The 24,694-nt window shown below is 44.6% G+C and overlaps 1 protein-coding gene across 1 annotated transcript in view; it reads left to right on the top strand.

The window, feature by feature from the left end:
* The first annotated feature begins 447 nt into the window (after window positions 1-447).
* KL (klotho) overlaps window positions 448-24,694 on the top strand; it is a 75,347-nt gene continuing 51,100 nt past the window's right edge. The window contains exon 1 of the mRNA XM_064167930.1: window positions 448-1,197. Within this exon, the coding sequence (XP_064024000.1) occupies window positions 448-1,197 (750 nt within the window). The remainder of the gene's footprint in view (window positions 1,198-24,694) is intronic.

A 24,694-nucleotide genomic window follows, 5' to 3' on the forward strand; every position in this document is an offset into this window, starting at 1 on the left:
CTCCGAAACGCCATTACGAGAAAGGGTGCAGGGCAGCTCGAGGGTCCCGCGTCCCAGGGGGCACCGAAACGACAGCGACCTGCGGAGCAGAGGGTTGCAGCGGCCACCGCTGCCCCCCGCGGGCGGGAATCTCCGCCCTAAGTGACTGTGGAGGTGACAGAGGTGGCTCCGACGGGGAGACAGCGCCCGTCTCTCCGCTGAGGAACCTCTTCCCCGTTCCCGCTGCCGCCCTCTCCTCGCCGCCAGCCTCGTCTCGCCCCATGGATCCCGCCCCCGGAGGCAGCTCTCCCCGAGGGAGCCGAGTGGTAAGGAGGCAGACGGCAGCTCCGAGGTAATTATTAATAGCCGTGCCCACTGGGGCGGGAGGGTGGAGAGGCGAGGTGAAATAAAAGGGGGCGGCGGTGGGTTGGGAGAAGGGAGCCGCCGTCGCGGAGCCCCGCCGAGAGTATGTCCCCTGTCGCGCCGCTGCCGCACCTGTCGCTGCTGCTGCTGCTTGGGCGGCCGCTGCTCGGGGCGCCGGGGCAGGGCGCGGGCACCTGGTCGCGCTTCGCCCGGCTGCCTTACCCGCAGGACCAGCTCTTCCTTCACGATACCTTCCCCGACGGCTTCCTATGGGGAGCGGGCAGCGCCGCCTACCAGACGGAGGGGGGCTGGCGCCAGGACGGCAAAGGCGCCTCCGTATGGGACACCTTCGCCCACCGTCCAGCCACGCCGCCAGGGTCCGCCCCGCCGGGGCCGGCGGGCGGCGACGTGGCCAGCGACAGCTACAACAACATCTTCCGCGACGTCGAGGGTCTACAGCGCCTGGGGGTCTCCCACTACCGCTTCTCATTGTCCTGGGCGCGGCTGCTGCCCAACGGCACGGTGCCCCTCAACCCTGCCGGGCTGGCCCACTACCGCCGGCTGCTGGGCCACCTGCGAGAGCTGGGCATCGAGCCCGTCGTCACCCTCTACCACTGGGACCTGCCACAGAGCCTGCAGGACACCTTTGGTGGCTGGGCCAGCCCTGTCCTGCCCGAGCTCTTCCGCGACTACGCCGAGCTCTGCTTCCGCCATTTTGGCGGGCAGGTGCGTTACTGGCTGACCATGGACAACCCCTACGTGGTGGCTTGGCATGGCTATGGCACGGGGCGGCTGCCACCGGGCGTGCAGGGAGGCCCACGCCTCGCATACCGGGCAGCCCACCACCTGCTCCAGGTAAATGGTGGGTGGCAGGAAAGGGCCCTGGTGGCTCCTCGGCCGCTGGGTTATGTCGAAGGGAAGAGTGGGGAGGCTGCCCGCAGCCCACCCCATCCACAGACCCATTCCCTGGTCGACTGCCGGACCGGAAACCTAAGAGATGTGCGCAGCAGAGTGCGAGCAGATGAGTGTGGGTTGAAGGTGCAAAGCACGCAGTAGATGAGAGGCAGGTGCTTTGAGAGAGTATGAGGGTTTTGAGGGCGAACTCTTCTTGGGAAGAAGGACCTTCTGTTCCCAGCTAGTCTGGTGAGTAGCATAAATAGTTTGCTATATCTAATTTTATGCAATATATCTGTGTATGATGTAATGTTAGCTGGAAGCAAATGTTGTGGATTGTCAGCTTTAACACCAAGAGCTTCCTTCTCCTTCTTAGATCTCTGTGGTTAGTTGATATTGGACCTTTCATCTTTACAGCAAAACGGTAAAAAATCCTTCCAGTGCTCAGGAGAAAAGCTTCAGCCTAACTGGAATGGTGTGGCTGTTTAGGCATGATTTGCTGTGCATTAATACACGTGCACGAACTGTGTTAGCATCCATCTGCTCCATGTACCCTTAGTGGCAGGACTTCTATCCTCATGAGTGTTCCATGTTGGATGTGAGCACCAACGTAGTATCGTGTATTAGATGGGAACACATCCCTTACTCAGATTTTTGTCACTTTCCAGTATTGGCTTTGCATTGCTAGGTGCTACAAATGAATCAGGAGAAAATGCAGGTGGAGAAAACGTGGGTATAATTTCAGATTAAATTTCTTCTCCTGAAGCATTTAAACTCTTCACTTAGTATGTTGGGTTGTGCTTGGTGCTTAAGCATATCCTACATCACCACAGTCAGTTGTCAGAGGCACTCATAATCTCAAGTGTGTCCTTGTTCACATAAAAGCCCTATGGAGAAAGATGGTGCTTTCTGTTCAACAGCTGAGAGACTGAACCAGTGACTTGCCTGCACTATGGAAAAAGTATAACTGAATGAGGAAAGTTTACCAATACCCTGGCATCAGATTTGTCCTAGAGACTGCCAGCCAGAGTTTTCACAATTAGTGGGCATTTCTTTCTACATGACAGTATAAGGCAGCAAGGTATCATTTTCCCCACGTTTCACATATGTGAAACTGAAACACAGATGCAATTAGGACTCAACGTGTCCACTGATTGTTGGTGCCCTCTTCCCAGCTTGTGATCTTTTCACAATATTGGTCAGTTATATTACGCTGTTCTACAGGTCAGATCCCAAAATATCAAATCACCTACAGAGAAAATAAGGGACTTGCAGTTTATGCAGAAGAGCTTTCATTCCCAACTCCTTCAGGTCAGAGCCTTTAGCAGAGGCACAGAGAAGTGAACACTGAGAGCTTCCTTCTTAGATCTCTGTAGCTTGTGGATACTGGACCTGTCATCTTGTGCAAACAACGCAGCAGGAAGCTGCAGGGTATGACTTCTTTGACAGCCCAGCCTGGCATCTGTAGAGAAAGTGTATGTAGTCTTGTAATGAAAGATGAAGTTATACCTCGTATTGCAAAGAGTGAGTTACATTTCCATGTGCAAGTTAACTTCCCTTACACAATTCTTGAATGGCTTTGCAGCTTGAATCATGTTCTTTAATGTGTGTCTATGGGTTGAATATAGTTTGTAGGTGAGTTTGGTAAATTGTTCTCAGGAGCACAGGCAGCCTTGATTTGGACCAAGAGTCCATGCAGCTTCATCGCCTTGGAGGGTGTGTGCAGCACGAGACAGTGCAGCTGGGAGATACAGCCCTCATAGCCACATCAGAAAAGATGTGGGTTTATAATCCTCACCCTGCAAAATAACCAACAAACACACACACAAACTCTTTTCAGCTGCCTTGTGCTGCGTATATCTTACATTATCTGTAAGGTCTGATCCCAGGTTTCTTTCTAATCCTGTTCTGTTCCCAGTAGCATTATTTTATCTTTTTTTTTTTTTTTTTTTTTCTTTCTTCCCTTTTCCAGATAAATTGATCTTGCAGAACTTGTTTTGGGGTGGTTTTCTCTGTTTGTCTGGATTTCGGTTTTTGTTTTTGTTGTTTTGTTTTTTTTAAAGATAAAACCTGTTGTCATAATGGTTTGATTTTTAGCAAATAAGCAGACTAACTCTTGGTATGGCATATTTTCTGACTTTTCACCCCTTATTTACAATATGCAGTTTTAAGCATTTTCTTTCTGCATTCATTCAAACCAAAGACTCTCGTAAGTGGAAAGCCTAACAGCCAGTGAAAGCTGGTGTACTGGTTTATGTTACTGGATGCTAATTACATTAAAAGATGAAATAATTTTCTTGACGTTTTAGAAAATTCAACAGATATGAATGTGGATTTTGAGCTCTGCCTTTCCAAGTGAGTTATTTGTTGCCTGAATAAATAACCAAATAAGAGCTCGATTCAGTTCGGCTTGTTCAGTTCAAGGCTGGTGAAAACAAGGCAGTGAAGTTTGATCTGAGTAATGATGTTTAAATTTAGTTTGAATGGATTGAATCCTGTCGTACTGAAATTTTTAATTACCTTTCTTTTTTCTGAACTTACACAAGGGAGTCATAACAAGTCCTAAATGGACAAAACAAGTGTGATGGTTTGGGTGTTCCCCGTCCCCCCACACTTTAGAAATCACCCAGACTAGTCTCAGACGGCTCTGGGAATATAAATGAAGCTATTTACTTACAGCTAGCACAATATACAAGCAGATATTTACAGTATATACAGTTATAGACAGAAATATACAAGGTAAAAGGTAATACAGAAACACAACTCCCCTCCCAGAAACCTGAGTCCCCAGGAGGGGCTCTCAACCACCCCTGCACCTTCCCCCTGTCCCTCTCAACCTTACCCCAGTCCTAAAGAAGAATAGAGGTTCAGCCAAGAGGTTATGAAGCAAAGGTGGGTTAGGCCAAATATGGAAGGTGAGGTTAGGGAGATGCAGCTCAGTCAGCAGCCCAAGGCAGAGTGAGTGAAAAATGGTGAGAGTGTTATCTAATGTTTTAATTTCTCCTTCCCAAACTCCTTTGCGAGACTCTGAGTGAAGTAGACATCACCGTTGTTTTCCTTTCACAGCCTTCCTTTCTAGTTCTTCTCACCAAAACATTCTAGCCTGCTTCAAACTAGCACAACAAGAGACAGTTTTTATAAGAAAGAACAAATAAAAATAGTGTATAAAACCTTTTTTACACTAGAAGGCTTTGTACAGGTAAATCCTTGGTTTGTTATGGAGAGATGTTGATCAGCATTTGGTGAAGAGTTCACCTTTTATATGGTGTTTCCACTGTCACTTGTTAGTTTTGATATGTCTAAGCCCTTGAAACATCATAAGCAATGGAGGAAGCTGTAGGTGCTTATTCACAAAATAAATTGAATGGATCAAGTACAGTTCATGAAAGCTGGCATACTCTCAAGTCAGCGGCCAGGAGACATAATGCCAGCAATCTGTCATGTGTGTGATGCATCTCTTTCTCCAGATAGGAGCTGACAGAAGACATTGTATTATGTTCTGGTTTTTGCAAATGCTTTTTTTTGTTGTTGTTGTGGATTCACAGTACATTGTCTGAGTTGAACATGCTTGGATTTACTTCATATAAACAGCATTTGCAGAAACAGAAGAACATGTTTCCCCAAAGAAGTGAGTGGAATTACTGCCTGGAAACCAGTCACGTAGCAACAGACTGATTTCCATTCCAAAACTCTTTCCAAAACAAAAGGTAAGTACATTTTTTTTGGGTGACCTTCAGGGCTAAACCCAATAAAGTGTCAGTAACTGCAGCATAGGAGAATGATCAGCCTTCAGACATTCACTCAGTGCAGATTTTCCTGAAAGTAACATAGCTTCTTGCAGCTACAAAGAGAATACTGAATTTTTAGGGGGGGAACAAAAAGAAGTAACTCTAAGTAATAGGTTTTGGTGGTGTTTCATTTTGCTTTGGTTTGGGTTTTTGTTTGTTTGATTTTTTTTTTGGTTGGTGTTTTTTTTTTTCAGTTCTTGCTTTCTTAAGACTCAATTCAAAGAAGAATGAAGAAGAAACTGATTCCGCTTTTGGTTTTGAGTGTCAGTTGAATAGTATTTATAAAGAACGTACTGGGTTTACTTCAGTGGTGATTATTTTAATCACTAATAATTTGAATCAGGTACCTTTCAAATGTCTGAAGTGAGTTTACTTCAGTGGTGATTATTTTAATCACTAATAATTTGAATCAGGTACCTTTCAAATGTCTGAAGTGACAAAAGAAATGCGGTCAAACCATAGAGGAAATTCAGATCTGACCTTGCAGTTTTGTATGCCAACAGCTATGGATGGTTGCATTGTCTTTACAAATTACATGAAAATCTGTAGTGTACCTGTCTCAAGCTTTAATTGTCAAAAGAATAAAAGTAAGTTGTGTTTCATTTTTTGTGCTAAACAGAAGTGTTTGGGTTTCAAGGACACTTCTTTTATTTAAATTATTCCCCCCCCCCCGCCTTGCCATTCTTACCTGATTGCATAATCAGGTACAGGGTTAACCCTCCTGGGAGAGTGGTCTTGAACCTGACCCCAGGTGGTCTTGACCCCTCCCCAGGGATGGGTCTGAACACTACCAGGTGATGGTGGTTAGCCAACTCCCCCTTCCTGTCTAAGATCCATAAAAGCAGGGGGACTTCCTCTTTTCCCTTTCTCACCCTGTCTCTCTGCCTGACTGCATCACCATTCCTGTTTCCTGCTGCATTTTGTTACACCACGTGGCCAGCACCCATGAGGTGGACAAACCCATTGCCACCAAATCTGGTTGTATGTTTACCTCTTTCATATCTTGTTTTCCCTTCCCTATATCTTTGTAACTTCCCAACCTCATATACCTTTTATTTATTACTACACTTTTATTCTTTTAACTTCCAAATTGCAGTGAGATTATTTATTTGGGTGTGCTTACCTCCCCCTCTCTCCATCTAATTCATTTTCTTTTGGGAAAGAAGAGGGAAGGGTATCCTATAAATTGTTATTGACTCTATCAACTGTATTTGAGTCTCTGGGAAATTTAAATGAGAACAGAGACAATGATCAAAAGGAATGTTGTTTTCAAATAATCTACTCTCACTAAAAAGTAGCATGTTATCTTTAGAGAGTATTTCAGTATTTAATTATAGAAACACCACAGCTATGTGGAGAATAAGGTATTACCATGGGCAAGTAAGAGTGGACCTTCCTCAGGAGAGAGTCCAGTGGAGAGCCACAAGAATGGTTGGGAGGCTTGAGCATCTGCCCTGTGCAGAGAGACTAAGAGACCTGGGGCTGTTTAATCTGGAGAAGAGAAGACTGCGAGATCTGATGAATGTCTACAAATATCTGGGAAGGAACTTTTTAGGATATCAGGGAGTGACAGGACTAGGAGGGACGGAATGTAGCTAGAGATGGGTGGGTTTAGGCTGGACGTGAGGAGGAAGTTCTTTACCATGAGAGTGGTGACACCCTGGAATGGGTTGCCCAGGGAGGTGCTTGAGGCCCTGTCCCTGGAGATGTTTAAGGCCAGGCTGGATGGGGCTCTGGCCAGGGGTAGGGTGCCCCTGCCTGTGGCAGAGGGTTTGGAAGTCTATGATTCTATGAAATATCTGAGGGGTGGACATTGAGTGGATGGGACCAGTCTCTTTTCAGTAGTCAGTAGCAATAAGACAAGGAGCAATGGCTACAAGCTTGAAGGTTCCACCTCAATGTGAGGTGAAACTTCTTTACAGTGAGGATGACAGTGCACTCGAACAGGCTTCCCAGAGAGGTTGTGGAGCCTTCCTCTCTTGATACTTTCAAAACCTACCTGGACACATTCTTGTGCAGACTACCCTAAGAGATCCTGTTTTGGCAGGGGAGTTGGACTCTGGAGGTCCCTTTCAACTTCTGATGTTCTGTGATTCTGTGATTACACTGATGGCTGAAGTGAGATGGAAGCAGAATGTATGTATTCTGAGTGAAGGAGCACCAAGTTGAGTCTATAGGTATGTGAAGTTCCACCTCAACTGTTTTGCTGTTTGTTATGGGGATGGGCATTTCTTGAGATTCTTAGTGTTTAGTAGTTGAGGGTTTATAGAATCATAAAATCAACCAGGTTGGAAGAGACCTCCAAGATCATCCAGTCAACCTATCACCCAGCCCTATCCAATCAACTAGACCATGGCACTAAGTGCCCCATCCAGTCTTTTCTTGAAGACCTCCAGGGACGGTGCCTCCACCACCTCCCTGGGCAACCCATTCCAATGGGAAATCACTCTCTCTGGGAAGAACTTCCTCCTAACATCCAGCCTATACCTACCCTGGTAGGTATAGGCTGTGCATCTCGGTCTACAACTCTACAGGGAGCCTCAGAGCTATGTTTTCATATCTTACTTTAAGTGCCATGTGCCTGATTCTTAATTGTTGCAGTAGCTGTTGCTGGAATGATCTTTCTGGTGCCTGTTCAAGGTAATCTAGTATTCTTTCTTTTCAAGTAGCATACTTTCTATTTAGGATCAAAGTTCTTGTTTCATATGTTGGTCAAAGCTCTGCTCAGTGCCAGGAAGACAGTGACTGCTGTTTAGCTGCAGTTTGATACAGAAAAGCAACATAAAATTCACATCTTGTAAAGTTTCACTGGGTACATGAGTGTAAAGGTGCCAACTCCTTGATACACTTTGATTTTGCATTAAGAAAGCCTCTAAGTATGAGACATTCTTGTTTTCCCCTTTGTCCTCTCTCCTCAAGCAGAAGAGATCTTGTCTTTGTTGTAGCTTTGGGGATCTGAAGTGAACTCTGTGGAACAACTTGTGTTACCATACATTCATTCCAATGACAACCTTCTCCAGTTTCCATTTCGTCTTGTTTCCAATACTTAAGGCGGTTGATGGGCATAATTCCTACCCATGCTTAAGGATATTGTTGGTACCTGGAAAATAAAATCTAGCTTCTATTTTTGCAGATGGAAATATATATTTCAGCTTACAATAGTTCAGTGTTTTTTCAGTGCCTACATTTCTCATTTGACTGAAAGCAAGGAGCTCGGAGATCTTTTTCGATGACAAGTCAGATAGAAACCTTTACTCTGATACCACCATCAGATTGAAAGTCTCATCTCTGAGGAATAAATGTTCTGTGACCGAAGAGAAACTTGATTCACTCATCCCATGCCTACCTTTTAGAGGGTCAAATTCTGACCTCTCTTGCTTTAGTAGAAATTAAATCAGAATAGGACTCCAGCAGTTTCTGGAGCAATTACCTTAGCTTCGTTCCTCACACTTAATAACTCCTCCTTTGAATAACAGCCTCTTCTTCCCAATCTACTATGGGAAACAACATTTGTTCTCTCTTATTGTTCAGTATTTCTTCAGCTAGACAGAAGCAGTAAATAAGTCAGTACAGCTGGTAGTGCTGTTGGCAAGCGGTGACCGTTCGGACAGTGAATAGGGAGCAGTGGTGTGGGCATTCGGAGACAGTTCATTTTAATTCATTTTGGTGACTGATACATAACCTTCTTACATGGGGAGAAACAGCAAAGGACAGGCACGTGCTTGTAGCTGCTCTGTAGTTTGCTTAGCTCCACTTTATAGTCTTGTGGTTTTCAGTTGGCTACTGGTGGAGTGTGAGGGCTGTGTGCTAATCCTTGCAACTGTGTGTGTGATTTGTGTGTTTGATTGTTGCTGATGAGCGGTTAAACTGCTGAACTTAATATGAAGGTGCAAGACTGATCTTGGCTAACTTTGGAAAAAGCCAAGAAGCGAGCAAACAAAGGAGCCTGCTTGCACAGACTTGTAAGTAAAGAAATGTATGCAAGGAATTTTTCTTTCTTGCTTTCCATAATGGTCAAAATAAAGAAGAGGAAATGAAGGAGTGCTACTGAAGAAGTAGAGGAGGTGGCCTGAATATGCAGTAATGATAAGTTGTGGAAATTATAGGATGTGTGTTGCCTGTTTTAAGTACTGAAAAAGTACTCATGCTTTAGTATTTGCCTGCTAAAGCATATAGAAGAGTGTCACAGGTAAAACTGTGAATACTGGTTTTACATTAAATCAGAGGAATGAAACAGAAGAATAAGATCATAGACAACATCTCTTAATGTCTACGAAATTACTGAAATTAAAATTGGACAGATCTGAGATACAGGGTGACCCATGGAATATGATCATGAATAAAACATGAAAGAAAATACTTGACTTCTGGAGGAAGAACTGAATTGCTTCACTTGAGAGAAAATATGCCATCAGAAAGAGAAAGTGAGTTGTCCTATGAGACTGGAGCCTTTGGTAAAATGGGATGAGTAGGAGACAAATGATACCAAGTAAGAGAAGGAATTAGATTGACATCAATGCTCTCTGTAAATATTCCTCAACATAAATGTCAAAGGCAAGGAGAAAATTTAGAGCTAAAGGATCATATGCACATACACAAAAGGGTAAAAGTTCAGATTAGTTTCACTCTCAGAAATAATGGATAGTCCTTATAGGGAAGAGCTTCTGGAATGGACTTCCAGTGTTTGTGGTACAAACAAATCTTTTAAGACAGCTTAGAACAGTTGGGGACAGGAGACTTTTGATGCATTTTGAGTCATTCATAAGAGAATGATGTAAGGCCTCATTTAAACTCCAATGGAGAAAAAGCAAATACAACTGCTATGAAGAGTAAACAGTTTGTTTAGGATGTCAGTGGTGGTGATATTTAGCTTGGTGTGGCAGCTTCAACTTTACTTTGAGAGCATAAAATACTCATAGAAAGCCTGGCTGGCTAAGTTTGTGGTATGTCTCCCTCCAGATTTGGCAGGGAGAGTCCTTCTAGATGCACTGTGAAGTAAGGCAAAGCAGTTTCAGATTCTATGAATTTGGGCACACCGAGATACATTTGTGTTCCTTCATTTTATGTCTGAGAAGATATAGCACTTTGTGTTATGGAAAACTGCAGAAATTTAATGTTGATCTTTGTTTTAATTATTAAGGAAAGCTCCTTATACTCAAAATTCTCCACTGAAATCTTTACAGATGCTGTTTACAACAGCTGAGACAGGAACAAGGGACCAAGTCGGTGGATGGTTCCAGTGCCACAAGGCAGGTGGGACTATGACTTCTGTGTGGTAGGAAGAATGAAGGCTTTTACACATCCTAGAATCTGGCCCTTCTGGGAGGCTGAAAGGGCAGAGAGTGCTGTGAGACACTGCAACGTGCTTTTCATCAGGAGAGTGAGATGACAGGCACCCATACACACTTAACACATTTCCAGTGGTCTGACACTTTGGTCTGCAGGTGATAATTTTGTTACTTGCGCTTTAGGTCTCACATTAACAGAGGAGTTTCAGTTCTGTTTTAACCAGCTTAGCATACTGCTAAAGACAGCTGAATGGTTTAAAATTGGCTGGGAGGGATTACATTATGGAAATACTCAGTTATTTTGTGAGTCCAAAAGTTAACCCAGGAGTCCTTTTGTAGGTTTTAGCAGTTTAACGCCCTTAGTAAAGGCTAGAAAATGTTGGCACCATTTGGATGGCGTTTTACAAGTTATTTGCTTTACAGGTGGGAAAGTAGTAGCATCTGTTTGTTTTGATCCTGCTTCAGTAAAAGACATCAAATGGTGAGGTGGGAAGGGGGGGCAGACTTGTAGCTATTGGTTGCACATTCTTGTGAGAGTTCACTGTGATTTTTGCAGTGACTTTTCTCAGTCAGCTTTTTCCTTGTTCTTTTGATTATGTAGCAGCTCCCCTGGATCGGTTGTTTTTCAGTGCTGAGGGCAAAGTATTTGTTTAGCTTTTCTCATTTTAAGAAATACTCTCATTTTTACTGCAGGTGTAAAACTTTTGAATGTAGTTATTAACTATTCTAATTACGTTTCCTTAGCTTAATTGTATGTGGAAATGGTATAATTATGCAGCATTTCTTTTCCTAAGAAAATAGGTTGGAAATATATAGCATTGTGAGGTTGAGTAATTATTTTTTTGTTTTGTAAGTAATAACATCACTTAACCAGGATTCATCAAGAAGAGTGTGTCATGGGGAGGTTCTCTGCCCCAGAGGTGCCTGATCTGGAGTAATGTGTCCAGTTCTGGGCTCCCCAGTTAAAGAAAGGAACTGCTTGAGAGGGTACAGCAATGGGCCACAGAAATGATTGGGAGACTAGAACTCTTAGGAAGAAAGGCTGAGGAACTTGGGGCTTTTAAGTCTAGAGAAGAGTAGACTGAGGGGGATGGGTAAATGCTTATAACTACTTAAAGGGTGGGTGTCAGGAGGATGGAGCCAGTTGTTTTTTGGTGGAGCTCAGTGACAGGACAAGAGGTAATGGGCACAAACTTGAACACAAGAAGTTCTGCCTAAACACGAAGGAGGAACTTCCTTACTTTGAGGATGGTGGAGCACTGCCAAGAGAGGTGGTCGGGTATCCCGTCTTTGGAGTCGTTCAAAATCTGCTTGTCATAGAATAATAAAGTCATAGAATGGTAGGGGTTGGAAGGGACCTTTGGAGATCATCTAGTCCAAACATCCTGCCAAAGCAGGAACACCTAGGGCAGGTCACAGTTGGACTGCTTGGATGCAGTCTTGTGCAGCCTGCTCTAGGTAAACATGCTCTGGTAGGGGGGTTGGACTAGATCATCTCCAAATGTCCTTTCCAACACCTATCATGCTGTAATTCTGCTTCAAAATCAATTCAGTATTTCTGACCTCAGGTTCAAAATGAAAATTCAGCTGGCCCCTGATTGTACAGTGCTTAAATGCTTTTTGTGATATACTTATTTTTTTCCTGTCATAGTAATTGCTAACTTTAACAGTATAAGAGTGTTTGCAGAGGGAAGAGCCAGAATGGCCATCATTAGGAGGCAAAATCTAGGTGAGAAAGAGTTGTAACAAAACATGGGGTGATAGGAAAGAGGAGTACTAGAAAAATGGACAATACATGAGGAGATGGTGAGATGTGAGTGTGTTTGACCATGAATGAGAATGTAGGAGTTTGGTTTATGAGACAACACTGCATTTTTTTGATGTATATTTAGCACTGAAAATTAAACTCAGCATGACTTGAGTGATGTAGAGTTTCCCAAAGATGAGCCATTCTCTGGTTCATTGCTATTTATAAGTGTCACATGATTTTTTTTTTGCAAAAGCTGACTGATTGGGTGAAATCACAAACCATGCTTCATATCCAGCCAACATGGATTTAGGAAGGGCAGATCCTGCCTCTCCAACCTGATCTCCTTCTATGATCAGGTGACCCACTTGGTGGATGTGGGGAGGCCTGTGGATGTGCTCTATCTGGACTTCAGCAAGGCCTTTGACACTGTCCCCCACAGCAAACTGCTGGCTAAGCTGTCAGCCCATGGCTTGGATGGCAACACTCTGTGCTGGGTTAGGAACTGGCTGGAGGGCCGGACCCAGAGAGTGGTGGTGAATGGTGCCACATCCAGCTGGCGGCCAGTCACTAGTGGTGTCCCTCAGGGATCTGTGCTGGGCCCCATCCTCTTTAACATCTTCATAGATGATCTGGATGAGGGCATCGAGTCAGTCATCAGCAAGTTTGCAGATGACACCAAGCTGGGGGCAGATGTGGCTGGGTTGGAGGGCAGAAGGGCTCTGCAGCGGGACCTTGACCGCCTGGACAGATGGGCAGAGTCCAGTGGGATGGCATTCAATAGCTCCAAGTGCAGGGTGCTGCACTTTGGCCACAACAACCCCATGCAGAGATACAGGCTGGGGTCAGAGTGGCTGGAGAGCAGCCAAACAGAAAGGGATCTGGGGGTGCTGATTGATACCCGCCTGAACATGAGCCAGCAGTGTGCCCAGGTGGCCAAGAGAGCCAGTGGCATCCTGGCCTGCATCAGGAATGGTGTGGTCAGCAGCAGCAGGGAGGTCATTCTGCCCCTGTACTCTACACTGGTTAGACCACACCTTGAGTACTGTGTTCAGTTCTGGGCCCCTCAGTTTAGGAGGGACATTGAGATGCTTGAGCGTGTCCAGAGAAGGGCGACGAGGCTGGTGAGAGGCCTTGAGCAGAAGCCCTACGAGGAGAGACTGAGGGAGCTGGGATTGTTTAGCCTGGAGAAGAGGAGGCTCAGGGGTGACTTTATTGCTGTCTACAACTACCTGAGGGGTGGTTGTGGCCAGGAGGAGGTTGCTCTCTTCTCTCAGGTGGCCAGCACCAGAACGAGAGGACACAGCCTCAGGCTGCGCCAGGGGGAGATTTAGGCTGGAGGTGAGGAGAAAGTTCTTCACTGAGAGAGTCATTGGACACTGGAATGGGCTGCCCGGGGAGGTGGTGGAGTCGCTGTCCCTGGGGCTGTTCAAGGCAGGATTGGACGTGGCACTTGGTGCCATGGTCTAGCCTTGAGCTCTGTGGTAAAGGGTTGGACGTGATGATCTGTGAGACCTCTTCCAACCTTGGTGATACTGTGATGATGATGGAGCCTAGTTCAATAAGTCTGTCATGGCTTATTGCTGTGCTACCGGCAGTGAGAGTGGGAGGAACAGTGGCCAGCCCCTGAAAGAAAAGAGGGATGCCACATTGTCTGGGTTTCTCAAAAGACCTTAAGAAATAAAAAAAGAGGTGAAAGTTGATTTTTCCGTAAGCATTCTGGAGAATCCTGTCACCTTCAAGCAGTAAATTAGCAAATTGAATAGATGTATTCCTCTTAGATTGAAAAAAATGTACATTCCCATATTCAAGTAGCACTTCTGCTGTGTTAAGACCTTGAAAACACACTGAAGGAGCTCTTGAACTCAGTTTCTCATCCCACTTCCCTTTGCAGGCATGAGCCTTCCCCTTGCTTTGAATGAAAAGTGAATATTGAGGTAGACCACTGCAAGGCAAGGAGCAGAACTGCAGGAGTATGGTTCAGCTGCAGTTTTCATTTTAATATGCTTGGTTGTGTAAAAAATAATGCCTCTTTCTTTGTAGTCCACTACAGTTACTACCCCTCTCATATCAGATAGCTTTTTCTCATGTTCCCAATACCTCTGGTTTTCACAGAGTAATATAATTGGAGCAAGTCAGAACAATCTAAAACCTGTGAAAGTGGAATTTGCTGATCCACTGAAATAAAAGTTTGGTGGACTTTTATGATGAAGTCACAGCAACAGCAGATAAGGGAAGGGCAACTGATGTAATTTACCTGGACCTGAGTAAGGCATTTTATTCTGTCCCACATGACATCCTGGTCACCAAACTGGAAAAAACACAGACTTGATGGGTGGAGCACTGCTGGATAAAGAATTGGCTGCATGGTCACATGCAGAGAGTGGTGATCAACAGCACAATGTCCACCTGGAGACCAGTGACAAGTGGCATCCCTCAAGGGTCAGTGCTGGGACCAGTGCTGTTTAACATCTTTGTCAGTGACACTAACAGAGGAATTGAGTGCACTTTCAGCAAGTTTGCAGATGGCACCAGGCTGTGTGGCACAGTCGGCTTGCTAGAGGACAGGGATGCCACCCAGAGGAACATGGACAGGCTGGAGAGGTGAGCCCAGGCCAGCCTCATAGAATGCAACAAGGCCAAGTGTAAGGTCCTGCACCTGGGTCAGCACAATCCCAAGCACAACTCCAGGCTGTGTGGCAAATAGCTGGAGAGCAGCCCTGAGGAAAAGGACCTGGGGGTCTGGGTTGATGAAGAGCTCAACACAAGCCAGCAGTGTGCATGCGCAGCCCAGACAGCAGCTGTGTCCTGGGCTGCATCAAGAGAAGTGTGGCCAGCAGGGCAAGGGAGGTGATTCTCCCCCTTTGCTCTCATCAGGCCCCACCTGGAGTACTGTGTGCAGTTCCAGAGCCCCCAGCACAAGAAGCACATTGAACTGTTTGAGTGAGTCCAGAGGAGGCCACAAAGATGATCAGAGGGCTGGAGCAGCTCTGCTATGAGGACAGGCTATGAGAGTTGGGGCTGTTCACCCTGGAGAAGAGAAGGCTTCAAGGAGACCTTGTAGTAGCCTTCCAGTATCTGAAGGGGACCTGCAGGAAGGCCAAGGAAGGGACTATTTACAAGGTCTTGTAATGAGAGGACAAGCGGTAATGGGTTTAAACTGGCAGAGGGCAGATTCAAACTAGATGTTAGGAAAGGGTTCTTTCCAGTGAGGGTGGTGAGACACTGGCACAGGTTGCCCAGGGAGGTTGTGGATGCTCCATCCTTGGAGGTGTTTAAGGCCAAGTTAGATGAGGCCTGGAGCAACCTGTTCTGGTGGGAGGTGTCCCAGCTATGGTGGGGTTTGGAACTGGGTGATCTTTGAGATCCCTTCCAACCTAAACCATTCTATGAAAGTGTTTGAGAGAGAGAGTCTGCAGTTTCCCAGAAAAAGAGAAATAGGGGAAATAAGCCCCAGCCATTTTACTTCTACTTTGCCATGGAAATTTTTTGTTTTCAATTTTTATGTCATACTGAAAAAAAATGTTAATTTGATATAGCAAATCAGCTATTGCACACACTGCCTTCTGTATTCTTTCATTGGACAAGTGCCCACTGCTTCAAATTGGCTCAGGTTACCCTTGCAAAATAGCTGTATAACCTGCTGCAATGTGCCTGACTTATTGAAGCTGCATATTGATGCCTTTTATTCATTGACAAAAAAGAGAAAACAGAACTGTCGGGGCAGAATTCTTACACGGTGGTGTTTACTTTGTGTCTCATATGTGTATCTGGGCTGCTTCTGCCACCTTTGTGTGAAACTGCAATTACTCATTTATCCTGCTCCTCTTTGCCTAACTGCCACACTTGCAGAAAGAGAAGTGGTACTTGAAGGAGGCACTTGCTTAAAAAGGGGAAACATTCTTATAAAAGAAGCACTTAGTTGGCACAGGAGGTTAGAACCAGCAAACTGTAGCACAGGGCAGCTCAGAAAAAGCCTTTTTACCCTTTTGGGGTAGTGAAATAGAAACCACTTCAAAATTGCTTCATGGTGAAATGGTTATAGAAGCAGCACTGTGACACTAAACTGTGGAAGGTGAGAGTGCTGAACTGCACCAGTCGGATCCCCCTTTGCCCTAGTAAGACTCTTCATGAGAGGAATGCCTCCTGTGTAACTGGTAATTTGGAGTAGGTTTGTAGATACCAGAAGTGGTGGGGGTAGGTATGGGGGTGATACTGATGCTGGCCTGTGGAATCTGGTTTTGAAGGCTCTGGTCTTATGGTCAGGAAGGAATTTATATTATCATAGAACATGCTTCATGTTGGGCCCCTTTTTCCCTCTTCCTGCCTTACAAGGTAGGCAGGTTCCAAGGATCACTGAAGTGTTTTACCTAAATAATATGCCTTCCTGCTGCAAGGGTTTAGGATTCTACTGATGTCTTTGTACTTTCCTGGTCTATTCTGATGTCCTGACAGGAGAAAATTTAATGGCATTAAGTTACACCAGAGGAGGTTGTGATGGTTTGGGTGTTACCTGCCCCTGCCCACTCTTATGAAGTCACCTAGACTAGATTCAGCTGAGCTGGAAGTTAAGGAAGGAAGCTGTGTTTATAGCTTAGCACAATACACAAGCAGATACTTACAATATACCACTGATATGTACAGTTATATACAGAAATATACAAGTTAAAGGTAATACAGAAACACAACACCCCTCCCAGAAATCAGAGCCTCCAGGAGGAGCTCCCAACCACCCTTCCACCTTCTTTCACCCCTCTGCCTTATCCCAGAGTTAGCCTTACATGCAGTGTGAGCTGTGAAGATCATCAAGGGAGGGTTAGAAAGCAGAAGGATTACACAGAAGCAGCAGCCCAGGGAGAAAGCGCAGACACCAGCTGCAACAGAGACCCTCTCTCTTACATTTATGTTCTTGTTTTTTTACATCTCAACAAGCCTATGAGTGAAGTAGACATCACCATTGTTTTCTTTACGCAGCCTATAATCTGATTTCTATCACTAAAACATGCCAATTTGCCTCAAACTAGCACAGAGGTTTAGGGTAGACATTAGAAAAAACTTTTGTGCTGAAAGGGGTAACTGGAACAAGCTGCCCAAGGAGGTGGTTGATTTGCCATCCCTGGATGTATTCACAAGCCAGCTGGATGTAGTGCTAAAGGACATGGTGTAGTGGTGGCCCTGGGAGAGTTAGATAATGGTTGGACTTGATCTTAAAGTCTTTTCCTCATCATAGCGATTCTGTGACTCTTGTGTGTCATTGTGATATCTGGAGCATTTAGTGTTGTCTTTTATTAAAGGTCTTGGATTTTTTTTTTTGTGTCTCACAATGCCTGGCCGTGGGAAAGGGGGCACATAGTGGGTATTAATGCATAGTGTTTGGGGCTAAAATCTTGACAAAACTATTGCAGGCATCTAAACTTGATGATTCATACAACTTTTGTTTGGAGGGGCTGTTCATTTACTGGGAGTGCTTCTGGGGAATATTATTTTTAAATGGAGTGAATATGGAAGAGTAAACTACAAAGAGTAGAATTGGCAAGGATGAAACATAACATTGGGCCTGGAGAGTCTGGAAATAGACTCATGGGGTAGTAGTGTTTTGTAAGCCCAAGATCGGGTAGGAATGCCTGACTGAGTTAGGCACCTAGGGTAAAAAATGCTACTGTGAGATATGCAGAGACAATGGAGCCAGTTGTTATGTGTGCTAGTTTGAGGCTAACTGGAATATTTTAGTGAGAGAAATTAGATTATTGGCTGTGAAAAGGAAACAGCAGTGATGTCTGTTTCACTCATAGGCTTGCTGAGATGTATTAAAAACAAGAACACAAAACATAGATGAGACAGTTGCTGTGTGTCTGACGGAGCCTGTGCTTTCTCCCTGGGCTGTTTCTGTATCATGCTTTCTAAACCCCCCCTTGCTGATTCTCACAGCTCACCTTGCATGTAAGGCAAATTCTGGGATAAGGTAGAGAGGTGGAAAGGTGGAAGGGTGGCTGGGAACTCCTCTTGGGGGTTGTTTTCTGTGAGGGGTGTTGTGTTTCTGTATTACTTTTAACTTGTATATTTCAGTATATAGCTGTATATACTGTAAATATCTGCTTGTATATTGTGCTAGCTGTAAATATAAAGCTTTATTCCTTAATTTGCAGATGTCTGAGTCTAGTCTGGGTTATTTCATAAGAGTAAGGGGGCAGGTGACACCCAAACTGTCACAGTATGTCAGATCCATAGGGCAATTTACCAGAATATAAAAAGGTAATTGTCAGAGTGAAGCTTCCTGTGACACAATCAGTGACATTGTACATAAGATGGAAAGGGTAGCAAGGACAACTGCCCAAAATGCTGCCAGGCAGACTCGGCTTTTTTGTTACATCACTGGTTTTGTAATAAAACAATTCCAGATTTCTGAGCAGCTGGTGCAAGCATCTAAATATTTCTCTCTGAAGAGCCTTAGTCTGGAACTGCTTCAATGCTAATGAGATGGATTAGACATCCTGACCCACTGCACTGATTCGTTCATTCTGCAAATGGAAGGAAATATTTCTTTCTTTGTCCTTGTTTCTGGAAAGATTAATTATCAACCCCACCACTGAACAATTCACTGTTGGTTTTTGGTTTGTGCTGTAACTATATATAGATTTGGGAAGCAGTAGCCCAGAGCCTCAGTTTCAAAGTCTTTAGAGGGTAGAGGATGTCCATATAGGCAGGAGGTGTCATTCTGGAGCGAGTCCCATGAAACCAGTGCACCAGTGGAATGACACTGCTGATGTAAATCCCCCAAAAACATTGTAGGTCTATCTGAATAAAGTGCCTTTGTGGTGCTGTGAAATGGGTGGATTAACTGAAGGGCAGTCTGCAAGATATGAAAGTAATTTTGTGAGCCTTCCTCCTCACAGGAGAGCGTGCAAGGAAAAGCAGTATGTTTAATCAAGAGTGGACTCAGCCACTACAGAAATTTCAGCTTCAGCTGGCCACCAGCTCTCAAGCTCCATTTCATGGTGCCAATAGAAGAGCTAGATGGGGATCAGAGCCTGCAGAGTCCCCACATCTATCTCTATGTATAGTATGAAATAATTCTGTGGTATTGCGACTGGGTACGACTGGGACAGCCTTCAGCCTGAAAAGATTATTGGTAGCAAACTGTATTTATCCAACAGCTGAAAAAGCAGTATTAAACTACTAAAGGGTCACATCTACCTCAAGTTACTGCTGTCAGCAGCAGGGCATATTGATAGTTTGAGTAAGGATGTAGCACAGAAAATTGCTCTTGCCCCGCAGTTTAGCAGTGTCATTGTACTGTCTTCCAGGCAGTGTTTGCATCAGCTCTGAGACACAGTTTGGCATCTGCTTGGCCTTTGATTATTTGGCTTTTCAAGAACCATTATAAAATGTGGTTTAGTGCAAAGATATTTCTCATAAAATGTTTAGCAGCATTCCCAGTGATCCCAGAGGGAGAGCAGCTAGGACTTGTTCTCCAGCTCTGAGCCAGCTGTCCACTGAGCTGACCAGGGATGTAGATGTGTGTACTTTGGCTGTGCATCACAACTAGCAAGTGGAGACATGGACTAAGCTGTCCTTGGCTGCCTGCAAGCCTTCGGCACAGAGCCACATAGTTGGAAGTGGTGGGCCAGGAGCTTGAGAGTCGTGTAACAGTGATGCATCAGGGATGTTGGTGGCTGGGTGAAGATGGGATGCAATGTTTGTGCCTTCATTGCAGTACAGCCACCTCCCTTGCAGGCTGTGGAAGTAAACACATGGGAAGTAAATCACACTTGAGCTAATTTTAAGCATGTTCAGCAGAGTCATACACATTTAAGCTTGCCATCCTAGGGCCCTTTTACAGGTAATGGAGAGAAGTGAGCATAGTGTCTCTCATCCTATCACCAGAAAAAAAAATTAATTAAAATCTCCCATTTCTGCCTGTGGGGTGTAGACAGAACCTGTGATGACCAATTCAAACCCAGACATTTTGCAGACAGACCTTTATATTTAGTCTAATGAGAGCAGGGAGAGGTGGGGTAAATGACAGAGTAGAGGTGTACTGAAGGGCTAGGTACTTTATCTTCCTGTGACTTCTCAGGTACTGGACATATGGCCTGGATCATGTGAAAATTCTGCCTGAGTCTCACCTGTTTCAGGCATCTGACCTCTTCTGCATATCTGTGAAGAAACCTTGTATCATCTTCTCCCCTGTTTTTCCTGAGCACTGAGCTGGGCCAGCTGACACGGAAGCAGCTGATGCATCTCAGCACAGTTGGCTTTTGCAAGGTGGTCAGCAGCACCTGCTTGCTTCTGCAAGTCCTTAGCTCCTATGTAAGATCTCCTGGACATTGAATAGCCCCATTCTGTGGCTCCTCACTCTCTCTTGCCAGCCAGCTGCTGCTGACCCACCATGGCTGCTCAAGTATGCAGAAAGCATTTCATGCTTTTCAGACAATGTAGAAAGTGCAGTCCTTGGAAAATATACTTTAAAACAAACAAACAAGCTTAAAATTTCCCCTCCTAGTTGGAACTGTTAGAGAAATGCAAACCTTATAGTAGTTGTTGCAGTCTCCCTCTGTCTGGAAATAAAAGTTGTCTCTTTCCTTTAGGGCCTCATTATTTTCTCCAAGGAGTTTTTTGAACCTTATTTTAATTTAAATAATACAACAGGTATATACTGACTATGTATGCTGGTTTGAGGCCAAGTGGAATATTTTAATGAAAGAAATCAGATCACTGGCTGTGAAAAGAAAATATGAGTGATGTTGTGGTTGTGATGGTTTGGGTGTTGCCTGCCCCCACACACTTTGGAAATCACCCAGACTAGACTCAGCCAGCTCTGGAAATTGAATGAAGCTTATATTTACAGCTAGCACAATATGCAAGCAGATATTTACAGCATATACAGAAATATACAAGGTAAAAGGTAATATAGAAACACAACTCCCCTCCCAGGAGGGAGGCTCCCAACTGCCCCTTCACCTTCCCCCTACCCCTCTCAGCCTTACCCCAGTCCCAAGGAAGAATGGAGGTTTGGCCAGGGGGCTAGGAAGCAAAGTGGATTAGTCAAAGAGGCTAGAGAGAGAGATGCAGCTCAGAGCTCCCCAGCATCAGAAGAGCCTTATCTATGTTTTGATTCTCCTTCTTATATCTCTCAGCAAGCCTATGAGGGAAGTAAACATCACCATTGTTTTCCTTCCACAGCCTGTAATCTCGTTCTTCTCACCAAAGCATTCTAGGTAGCTTCAAAAAACTATCACAGATGTCTATATCACTTGTTGGTTTTGCTAAGAGATATAAAACCCAAGAAACAATAACAAAGTCAGTCAGTCTCTGTCTGCTGCTGCTTGCCATATTAACTGTCTCTGCCTGAATCAGCATAACCCCATCTAACCATTTCCTTATAACGCCTTGTCACCTTCTGCATCTCACCCCTGCACATAAACCTTCTGAGATAAAAGAGGGGGTGGGAACAAGGAGAGGAGTTAGTTTGGAGCCCTCCTGAGTGGAACAGCAGTTTGGGAGGAGTTGTTTGTATATAATTGTATATAGCTGTAAATATCTGTATACATTGTGGATGTATTTTCATCATTAACTTTCATCTCTCTGAGTTAGTCTGGTGAATTGGGGGTGGGAGGAACTCCTTGACTTAGTTGGGGCAATTAATGAGGAAGGAATTATAAAATATGTCATTATTTTATTTCCAAGAAAAACCCACCCACAAGCTATATACAAACTAGTTAAATTTGGGTTCTAATTCAGTTGGGAAAATCTTCACAAGGATGCTTATAGCCAATTTAGTAATTTAGGAAAGGTTTAGCCACAAAAAGGCTCTGTCCCACTTATATGTAGGCAGCCTGGAGCCTTAGGGAAAGTCTCTTCTACTTACAGCAGTGAAGTTGTGAGGCAGTTTATGCTTCCTCCTGGTAAATTTGAGGCACTTAAGTTCCTGAGTAGTTCAAGCCCAAAACATCAGGGCTAAGCTGATCTGAAGCATGAGGCAGAGCAGAACACATTACCCAAGCCAAGAGCAGTGAGGCAGAAGCACCACAACTGCTTGCAGCTTAGCTCAGTTTATGTTACTTGCCCAGGTGTAATGGCCTCTTTGGTCACAGAGATTCACCAATCAGAATGGCATTTGCAAAACTGACCACATTAGGTGAAACCAGGGCTTGGTTACCCTTATTTGGGCAAGACACCTGTGGGTACCTGTTTATCACTTTGGGAGGGGACATAATGGCCCAAGCCTTTGTTTTCCTCCTGCCTTTGCTTCCCTCATCAGCAGAAGGGTGAGGCAAGCCAGGACATGCTTTAGGCTGATTAGCCTTCCATGACACTCCTAAACCACCACACTATGATACAGTGTAAAACTGTAAATGTGCATTAAGTCTTAAAAATGAAAACCCTAATTATTTTAAAGCAAATCACAAGATATCCTTCAGTGACCTACAAAAAAGTACAGAAAGACATGCAGCCATCAGGTGGTGAGGAAGAAGACAGGGTTTAAAAACCTGTGCTTCCAAAATCAGCTAATGCTTTTTGTCTGACTCACCAAGAAGGGCAATGATGCTGAGCACTGGGATTCATAGGCAGGAAAAGTTAATGAGGATGAAGGTTAGATGGATGTAACTACAGGTGCAACGGACACAAATGAGTAGGAACTTATGCTATCAAATTCAAACCAGACCCATCTGTTAGGTTTCTGTGGTAAATGACTATCTATAAATAGAAAACATGATAAACCTAATCAATCTATATTTTCAGCAGGATGCTTGAAATGGTAGCACATGGAAAGCTGCTGTTTCAATTCAGAAGGAAGGGAATTTTCAGCAGTAGCTAGGAAATTGCTAAAGCAAATAATTGCAGCAAGTTGCACTGAAAGTGAAAGTGTCAGGCTCAAGGGCACTTCCTAGATTAACTTTTAAATGTATTTTAACTCCCATGCTTTGGAACAAACTAGGATTGTACCAATTGGAGCATGAGATAAACTTGAGAGAACAAGTTCCAGTGCAAAGGATAATCAGGATAATAAACAGATGAACAGAAAGGCTCTTTGTTTTTTTTCCCATAAAATGAGTATTTGCTGATCACAGTTTATAGTCTGTATCAGGTGATCTTTCCAGCAGAGATGAGGAAATACCTTACTGGAACATGTCTTATTTGCCTGAGCAAACGCACTAGGGGAGGGTATACTTTGCTGTCTATAAAGAGATCAGTGGGAGAAACAAGTGAGGGAACTAAGTCCAGGGGAAATTTTGATGTGAGAACCAGAGTGTTAAAAGGGATCATGAATAAATATAACCTGAATATTGTCTCACCAAACATTTCCAGTGCCTTACATTGTTTAATACATTTATGTGAAATTTTTTGTTGTGTCCACAATGAAAACATAGAAGTCAATCAGTTATCATCATGTAGGAACTTAGGGAGATTCACAATTTGCAGAGATAACTTCAGACCTAGAGTAAATCAGGCTTGTGGAAGAACTAGTGGTGTTCCCCAAGGATCAGTGCTGGGCCCAGTCCTGTTCAACATCTTTATTAATGATCTGGATGAGGGATTGAGTCCAGCATCAGTAAGTTTGCAGATGACACCAAGCTAGGAGCAGGTGTTGATCTGTTGGAAGGTAGGAGAGCCCTGCAGAGGGACCTGGACAGGCTGGATGGGTGGGCAGAGGCCAATGGGATGAGATTTAATAAGGCCAAGTGCAGGGTTCTGCACTTTGGCCACAACAACCCCAAGCAGCGCTACAGGCTGGGGACTGAGTGGCTGGAGAGCAGCCAGGAAGAAAGGGATCTGGGGGTACTGATAGATAGTAGGCTGAAGATGAGCCAGCAGTGTGCCCAGGTGGCCAGGAGAGACAATGGCATCCTGGCCTGCATCAGGAACAGTGTGGCCAGTAGGACAAGGGAGGTTATTCTTCCCCTGTACTCAGCACTGGTCAGGCCACACCTTGAGTCCTGTGTCCAGTTCTGGGCCCCTCAATTCAAGAAAGATGTTGAGATACTGGAACGTGTCCAGAGAAGGGCGACAAAGCTGGTGAGGGGCCTGGAACACAAACCCTATGAGGAGAGGCTGAGGGAGCTGGGGTTGTTTAGCCTGGAGAAGAGGAGTCTCAGGGGTGACCTCATTGCTGTGTACAACTACCTGAAGGGAGGATGTAGCCAGGTGGGGGTTGGTTTCTTCTGCCAATAGAACAAGGGGACACAGTCTCCAGTTGTGCCAGGGGAAGTATAGGCTGGATGTTAGGAGGAAGTTGTTGCCAGAGAGAGTGATTGGCATTGGAATGGGCTGCCCAGGGAGGTGGTGGAGTTGCTGTCCCTGGAGGTGTTGAAGAAAAGACTGGATGAGACACTTGGTGCCATGGTCTAGTTGACTGGATAGGGCTGAGTGCTAGGGTGGACTGGATGATCTTGGAGGTCTCTTCCAACCTGGTTGGTTGATTCTATGATTCTATTTTAACTCTGCTTTCACTTCCATTTTCCTCCTGTAGCACAGACTCATGATGGAAAGGAGGGATTTTGGAGGAAGCATTCTCACAGTAGCAATAAAATTAATTTATATTTTTCTTTTAAATATGTTTAATTAAACTGTGCTAAACAATATACTTTAAATTGGAAAGGGCCTATTAAAGACTTAAAAGGTATGGTTCAACA

This window comes from Pogoniulus pusillus, chromosome 3 (genome assembly GCF_015220805.1).
Source record: "Pogoniulus pusillus isolate bPogPus1 chromosome 3, bPogPus1.pri, whole genome shotgun sequence".
Classification (NCBI taxonomy): Eukaryota; Metazoa; Chordata; class Aves; order Piciformes; family Lybiidae; genus Pogoniulus; species Pogoniulus pusillus.